Source organism: Eptatretus burgeri, chromosome 3 (assembly GCF_056783735.1).
Source record: "Eptatretus burgeri isolate ZD-2024b chromosome 3, Ebu_testis_v1, whole genome shotgun sequence".
Taxonomy (NCBI): domain Eukaryota; kingdom Metazoa; phylum Chordata; class Myxini; order Myxiniformes; family Myxinidae; genus Eptatretus; species Eptatretus burgeri.
Window position 1 is genome coordinate 74,384,059 of NC_140963.1, and position 8,084 is coordinate 74,392,142.

At 43.5% G+C, this 8,084-nt stretch overlaps 1 protein-coding gene and 1 long non-coding RNA gene across 5 annotated transcripts in view; one reads left to right on the top strand and one right to left on the bottom strand.

The window, feature by feature from the left end:
• The window catches only part of LOC147030193 (uncharacterized), a 143,861-nt gene extending 141,521 nt beyond the window's left edge, over nucleotides 1-2,340 (bottom strand). The window contains exon 1 of the long non-coding RNA XR_015056256.1: nucleotides 1,953-2,340. This is a non-coding gene — a long non-coding RNA (uncharacterized LOC147030193). The remainder of the gene's footprint in view (nucleotides 1-1,952) is intronic.
• Nucleotides 2,341-2,406: 66 nt separating this feature from the next.
• LOC147030195 (homeobox protein engrailed-1-B-like) lies at nucleotides 2,407-6,387 on the top strand. 4 transcript variants are annotated; one of them, XM_085873997.1, is made up of 3 exons: nucleotides 2,407-3,300; nucleotides 3,949-4,032; nucleotides 5,352-6,387. In XM_085873997.1, exons 1-3 carry the CDS (start codon nucleotides 2,862-2,864, stop codon nucleotides 5,741-5,743), a joined length of 915 nt encoding a protein of 304 aa, XP_085730123.1. In that variant the 5' UTR covers nucleotides 2,407-2,861; the 3' UTR covers nucleotides 5,744-6,387. The 4 variants fall into 4 exon arrangements, with proteins under 4 accessions (XP_085730123.1, XP_085730124.1, XP_085730125.1 ...); XM_085873998.1 differs by having other exon boundaries at nucleotides 2,412-3,300; nucleotides 5,415-6,387; XM_085873999.1 differs by lacking the exon at nucleotides 3,949-4,032 and having other exon boundaries at nucleotides 2,413-3,300.
• Nucleotides 6,388-8,084: the final 1,697 nt, after the last annotated feature.

Sequence of the window (8,084 nt, forward strand, 5' to 3'; positions counted from 1 at the left end):
GTAGACTTGCACAAGGCTGGGATGGGCTACAGGACAATAGGCAAGCAGCTTGGTGAGAAGGCAACAACTGTTGGCGCAATTATAAGGAAATGGAAGAAGTTCAAGATAACAGTCAATCTCCCTCGGTCTGGGGCTCCATGCAAGATCTCACCTCGTGGAGCCTCAATGATCATAAGAAAGGTGAGGGATCAGCCCAGAACTACAGAGCAGGATCTGGTCAATGACTTGAAGAGAGCTGGGACGACAGTATCAAAGAAAACCATAAGTAACACACTACGCCGTCATGGATTAAAATCCTGCAGTGCATGCAAGGTCCCTCTGCTCAAGCCAGCGCATGTCCAGACCCGTCTGAAGTTTGCCAATGACCATCTGGATGATCCCGAGGAGGAATGGGAGAAGGAAATGTGGTCTGATGAGACCAAAATTTAGCTTTTTGGTTTAAACTCCACTCGCCGTGTTTGGAGGAAGAAGGATGAGTACAACCCCAAGAACACCATCCCAACCATGAAGCATGGAGGTGGAAAAATCATTCTTTGGAGGATGCTTTTCTGCAAAGGGGACAGGACGACTGCACCGTATTGAGGGGAGGATGGATGGGGCCATGTATCGTGAGATCTTGGCCAACAACCTCCTTCCCTCAACAAGAGCATTGAAGATGGGGTGTGGCTGGGTCTTCCAGCATGACAATGACCCAAAACACACAGCCAGGGCAACTAAGGAGTGGCTCTGTGAGAAGCATCTCAACATCCTGGAGTGGCCGAGCCAGTCACCAGACCTGAACCCAATAGAAAATCTTTGGAGGGAGCTGAAAGTCTGTGTTGCCCAGCGACAGCCCCGAAACCTAAAGGATCTGGAGAAGACCTGTATGGAGGAGTGGGCCAAAATCCCTGCTGCAGTCTGTGCAAACCTGGTTAAGAACTTCAGGAAATGTCTGATCTCTGTAATTGCAAACAAAGGTTTCTGTAGCAAATATTAAATTCTGTTTTTCTGATGTATCAAATACTTATTTCATGCAATAAAATGCAAATTAATTATTTAAAAATCATACAATGTGATTTTCAGGATTTTTGTTTTAGATTCCGTCTTTCACAGTTGAAGTGTACCTATGATAAAAATTACAGACCTCTACGTGCTTTGTAAGTGGGAAAACCTGCAAAATCGGCAGTGTATCAAATACTTGTTCTCCCCACTGTATACAGGGGGCTGCAAAAGTAAGTATACAGTCATGAAAAAAAAAAACGTGCGCACAAAACGTATTTTATTGATTATACAAGCATATCAATAATAACATACCAATAATAAACATATTAATCCCTCAAATGTTCAAACTGTTTGCCCCCGGCATTCACACACTCCACGAGTATACCTACTAGCACCACTATTATAATACTGGTATAATCCTTACTGTATACCTACTTTTGCAGCCACCTGTATATACTGTATATATATATATATATATATATATATATATATATATATATATATATATATATATATATATATATATATATATATATATATATATATATAATACCCCGACTTTAATAATTTTAGTTTCTAAAGTAAAACACACACACACACACACAGCCAGTCACACACACAGCCAGTCACACACACAGCCAGTCACACAAACAGCCAGTCACACACACAGCCAGTCACACACACACAGTCACACACACACAGTCACACACACACACACACACACACACACACACACACACACACACACACACACACACACACACACACACACACGAAACCCTTGAAAGATGCCCTTAATTTGATATGAATAGCCGAAGAAGTTTGAGAAAATCTGTGCAATATTTACTTTGAATAACAACATCATTCAGAAACGTTTCCACATGTAAGACAAGAAACATCATATTTGGAAGGAGACTGCGAGGAACCCGTTTTTGCATCATCGACCGCGATCTCAGATGGTTTGTACTCACTCATGGTGTCGGTTTCTCCAGACATGCGGCCTGTGGGACGAAAGAAAACTTAACTCTAGTCGCACGAAGATTCTCGAGGCGAGCATGAAGGGCAGTGTGATTACACCAAAACGCATCCGTCGTCCGGACTACAGATTGCAATGAATTATAATCATTCCCTACGAGGGATTGTAGCACGCCACTTTAATTATAATATAGTTAGAAGGAGGCGGGAATGGAGAAGGTGGCTCATGGAGGGGGGGGTGTTTACGAGTTGCAGCCGTTTGAAATGTTTCTCCTCCCATCTCGTCCACCCCCTGCCCTTTCTCCTGCACGTGCCATCTTCTTCTTCTGCTTCTTCTTCTTCATTTGCAGCCTCCTTTCGCTCCTTTTCTTAGAACACCCAACCTCGCGGATCCGATCCGATAGGCCGCACCCACCCCTGCACGGTCGAGCTTTTACACCCGTTTGCATCACGTGCTCGCCTCACGTAAAAAGGGAAATAGGAAAAGACGCGACGGCGGCGGCGCCTCCTGTAAAGTGCGCGTCGCGCGTTCCTCGCCATTAACGCCTTTCTACCTAATAACTCCCTTCAGCAGAGATAGAGATAGAGACAGAGAGTGAAAGGGAAGGAGAAAACATAGCCGTCCAACGACATCCCCGTGTGCCCGGAGCCATGAGGAGGAAGAATGAGCTATTGTCGGCGAATGTGTGAGGGAGGACACGCGTCGTTTCCACCTGAGATAACCATCTCTTGATGTTATCGGGTTACCTGGAGCGCCAGTGCGATTACGACGGGGAAACCCATCATCATTATTATTATTATTATCATTTTAGATAACGGAACAGCGTCCCGCCGGCGATGAGCACCCAGTGATTCGAGGCCTTGACGAAGGACGAACGATCGGGGTCCGAAATTGCGCTCAAAATATGGAGGATCAGGGACGAGGCGTCGGGGGAGACACCGGCTCGTCGGGGCCCGCTCATGAGGCTCGATCGCCTCCCGCGCCGCTGCCAGCCCGAGACGGACAACAGCAATCGAGTCGAATAACGTACTTCTTCATCGATAACATCCTGAGTCCGGACTTCGGACGACGCAAGGACGGCGGCGCTGGGGGTGTAGGCGGCGCTGGGGGAGGATGCGGCTCCAAGGAGCGCGGCCCTCCGTGTGGGCCTGGCGCCCCGAGCCTGCGACCGGGCCTCGGCGGCTCGCCCGACTCCGAGGAGGGCTCCGGGGAGGATGGCTCCGTGCACGTGGAGCCTGAGGTGCAGGAGAGCGACGTGGCCGCCGGTGAGAGCGCATCGAATCCAGCGCTCTTGTGGCCGGCCTGGGTTTATTGTACTCGTTATTCGGACAGACCATCGTCGGGTACGTACCATGGTCTTACTCCACGAATACACGTGTTCGCGCCAAGTGCTCTCTGGTGTAAGATGAATGAGTTAAAGTCGCTTCGTGCGATTACGTAGGGGAAGATGTTGAGGTGAACGTTGCAGGAGCACAAATAAATACGGAGTTTGGTTAATAATCCAGAAAAAAAATTGTCAGTAACGAATGAGATTTTTCTTGTTATAATATACAGTTTACTCGTATTATTTCGACAACTCATTATTATTATTATTATTATTATACTATATATATGTAATATTTTCTCGGCTATTGGTGCAATGTTTGTCTATTTGTGTTGGCAGAGGCATATATTTAATTTTAATTCACATTCTAGATACAGTACAACATGTACAGTATTATCTGTACTACAGTAATTACAGACATTATATAATAATACATACGCACACGCCGAATACTGTAGTACGAATAATACTGTACATGTTACATCGGGCATGTATTAGGGTAATATGCGATTATTTTATGTGACGTGAATATTGACTATACATTTAGTACATAGCATTGAATCCGTTGTGAAAGTGATGTGAACGAGGTGTCGCGCGACGAGGTGTCGCGAGCGATCTTCCTCGCACGACCTTCGAGTCGGCGTGTCACGTGTGACGTTGCCCGCAGCGCGGCGCCCCAGGGGCAGCAGCATGAACGCGGCCGCGTGTTCGGCGCCTGCGAGCACACGTGGCAGTTTCGGCCAAAGCGAAGGTGCATTTCCGCCACGTCTCGCGAACACACACCGCTCGAGTGGTGATGACGCGTTCGAGTGCACATCGTCATTACACTCATCCCCCCACCCTATTATACAACTCCCCCCCCCCTCTCCCAGTCCCATAAACTCTGGGTTTTACGATTAGTTCTCATTAAGCGTTTAAATTCATACAATTTGATAAGATCGAGTTTAATGAAAGTTCATAATTAAGGATTACAATGACTTTGGGTAAATGCGAGATGCCGTAACATATATATATATATATATATATATATATATATATATATATATATATATATATATATATACAATTAATTACATACCCAAGGGGTTTTAAAGGGTTTAAAGCATGACTGTATATAACGGTAACGTGGCACGTGTGACTTATCTCGAGTTCGAAACAAATAAATACAAATATAAATAAATATAAATATTTATTTATTTATTTATATATGAACCACATTTTACGTGCATTTCAATTACCACTCGTCTCTTTGATGTCACACTAACATGTTCATCTATCCCCAATTTTAAGAGTCCAGTTCGACTTGTAAAGGCAACATTCATTGATAGGGGAAATGGGGGTTGGTGGGTTCACATCTTGAGCTTCCAATATTGAATATCTCGGTAGGGATTTCCTTAATCGATTATTTTTTTAATCGATCTTCAACCACGTCATTGGGACAAACGCTGTTCCGCCTGGCATTGTGGGTAATATTTATGACATACGTTTCACGATGAGCGCCTTGTGATTTGAAACATTTAGCGCCCATGGGACATTGGGACAACGTCACAGTCACGTACTGGTTCGTTGATGTATTTTGTGCGATTATAATCGTACACTCGAAGTTATTCGTTTAATTAATCGGTCGATGAACAAATTATATTTTCTTGATAAATCGCTCGGTCAGCATAAGGCTACAAACGATATGTAAACAACTATCCTCTCTTCCACACCTTTATCTACCGCACCTTATCTTGCACACCTTGTAATTTACCTGTACATACACTTGTAACAGAAGACACGGATTAAAAGCACACCGTCTTGTATTGATTTATTTGTTTTACTGCACAAACATTAATATGGTGAAAGTGTTTGATTTTTTTATTTTTATTTTTGGTGTACATTCGAGTTATACAGACTAGGCTGTGAAGCTTAGTTCGCTTGATTACCGTTTCAATATAAGGAGACCATTATACAGCATCCACCATACGTAAATGATATTCCCAGCATCTTGGCATACATTGATTGTGACGTCATGTAGTTGTGCTCCCCACCCCATTCCCTACTCCTCCTCCTCCCCCCACCCCTCAGGTACTCACACGGTATGCGTGTGTCCGTGTGCGCGTCCGTGCGTGTGCGTCGCGCTGTGCGCAGGTCCGCGCACGCGGAAACAAAAGAAGAAGAGCACCGACGGTCGCGAGGACAAGCGACCACGTACGGCCTTTACGGCTGAACAGCTGGCGCGCCTGCGGGCGGAATTCCAGGCGAACCGCTACCTGACCGAGGAACGACGTCAAAATCTCGCACGTGAGCTAAGCTTGAACGAGGCGCAAATCAAGATCTGGTTCCAGAACAAACGCGCCAAGATCAAGAAAGCGAGCGGCGTTAAGAACACCTTGGCCTTGTACCTTATGTCCCAGGGACTGTACAACCATTCCACGAGCAATATGAAGGGCTTCACTGGGAAGGACGATGGCGATTGAGAAACTCATTGCTAATTGGTGCGTCGTCGCTTCCCTACGGTGGACAATTGTACGTGTACCTCCGCCGGTTGTACATGTATCTGCATAGACAAGTGCACACACCATCGCTGAGAAACTGAGAACCGAAATGTTCCCCAAAGACACTTGTTTTGCTATTACCTACGTATTCCGTACACTGAGCCGAGTGTGATAGGCACCGCGTGCGTTCTTTGCAGCTTTTGCGTGATGACGTCATATTTGAAGCCAAAGATTTTACACTTGCTGTACAGGTGGCACTTTGGCCTCGAACCACCAAGCCCGTCCTGTGGTTTATTTTTCTTAAACCGTGTAGTTTGGATAAGTTTTGTTAAAAAATGAACTTTGTGACAAAGTATAATGTATGGCGTTGTTGTTCAGTTATTATAATATTCTCTACTGTCCTTACACAACACAGAGATAATGATAATAATAATGATGATGATAATATATTGATGAGGCGTTAGAAACGGAAGCTATTGCTTTATTTGATGAGGCTACAAGGCTGGGATTGAAAGCTTGTCTCTGCTGTTTTATCATGATGTGTGCGATTGACTTGTACGTGCTATATACCAATGATTGTTAAGCAGTCTCTGGATTATTTTTTATTTTATTTTCATTGTAAAATACACAGCATTATAATAACGTGTAACCAAAGTCCGAATATAAAGCTACGCTCTCATACGTGTACAAAGCGACTGTGCCGGTGTCTCTGCCATCGACAGGTGTGTGTGTGTGTGTGTGTGTGTGTGTGTGTGTGTGTGTGTGTGTGTGTGTGTGTGTGTGTGTGTGTGTGTGTGTGTGTGTGTGTGTGTGTGTGTGTGTGTAGAGAAGGAGGGGGGGGGACATTCAAGGGCATTGGGCGCAGGCGTGCAGTACCGACGTGTGCAGAATACGGAGTCGCGCACTCATCTGTATGCGGACCGGGAGCAAGTCCTGCGTGACAAAAGCATCTAATGGAGGATTGGAAGAGAACCAGGACACAGCAAAATCAGTGTAGACAATAAAAAGGATTCCATTATTGATTCTAAAAGTATATATACACACACACACACACACACACACACACACACACACACACACACACACACACACACACACACACACACACACACACACACACACACACACACACACACACACACGTATATGAGCAAGTTGTCCCGCATTTCATGTGTGTATCACACCTGTTTTTTTGTTTGTTATACAATTGCTTCAACATTTGCTGCACCTCGTTATTGTAACACGTGGTATGTCACCATCACAATGAAAAATTGCAATTATTTATCAAATTGATGTTAATACCAAAAATAACGATGCTCTTGGAGATTGATTGTTGTATGTCAGGTGCTCCCCCTTATCGAGAAGAAGGGCAGAGCTTGGCTTAACCCTCATCCTGCCTTTTCACCTTGGTTCGAAAGGTAATTCTTTGTCAGGAATCAAACCAATTGCATTTAAGTATTTACACTCCTTATGCAGAATGGAAATTAATATACAAAGGGTCGACAGTCGCCACAGGACTACATCGAGTGTAAGTCGTCGTTGCACAATCCCGTACAACTTCCACAAGGAAATGAGATCACTTTGCCCATCAATGCCGTGGTGCGCTCCCAGGTTAATATCAGTCTTCTGGATGGTTTACAAAAATCTAAATAATCCGATCTTCATCGTGTGATCCAACTTGTGTGTGTATATATATACATACATATATATATATATATATATATATATATATATATATATATATATATATATATATATATATATATATATATATATATATATATACACACACATACATATACATACACGTATTCTGGAGCATTAAATGTTTTTTTTTTTATAATTGAGTGCGAGTATGAAAGCATAGCAGTTGAGAAATTGCTTGTGAACAGCAGAGGAACTATTCAGAGAGGTAACACGGCAATGATAATAATTAAGTGTAATTGCATTTAGAAATAACAGGAGTAATGATATCCGATTACTAATAATCCGGCAATAAAACAAGTAATGAAGTGTAATCACTTTGTTAAGTTAATCATCCTGAAGAAAACATAAGCAATTGCCGGGGCATATCCATTTCATTTTGGCCATTATTGCTTTTCTTTCGCAACACTTGGAGATTTCTTTGTTTGACAAAGTCACGAAGTGCTTCCCATTTAGCTTTGATTCGTTTCAAAACGGATTTGAAGTTGTTGAAAGTGCTTCACAAGGAGACGTTGCACATAATTTAGAATATGAAAACGAATTGCCATTACATAGAAAGACTGACCATGAAGACAGATATCTTGCTCTTGTATAAGGATTCAAAACGTCACAAACTATT

Coding starts and splice junctions, on each gene's coding strand:
- LOC147030195 (XM_085873997.1), top strand. CDS start 2,862: ATGGAGGATCAGGGACGAGGCGTCGGGGGAGACACCGGCTCGTCGGGG. Junction 3,301..3,948: donor TTCGGACAGACCATCGTCGG/GTACGTACCATG, acceptor CGTTGCCCGCAG/CGCGGCGCCCCAGGGGCAGC. Junction 4,033..5,351: donor CAGTTTCGGCCAAAGCGAAG/GTGCATTTCCGC, acceptor CCCACCCCTCAG/GTACTCACACGGTATGCGTG.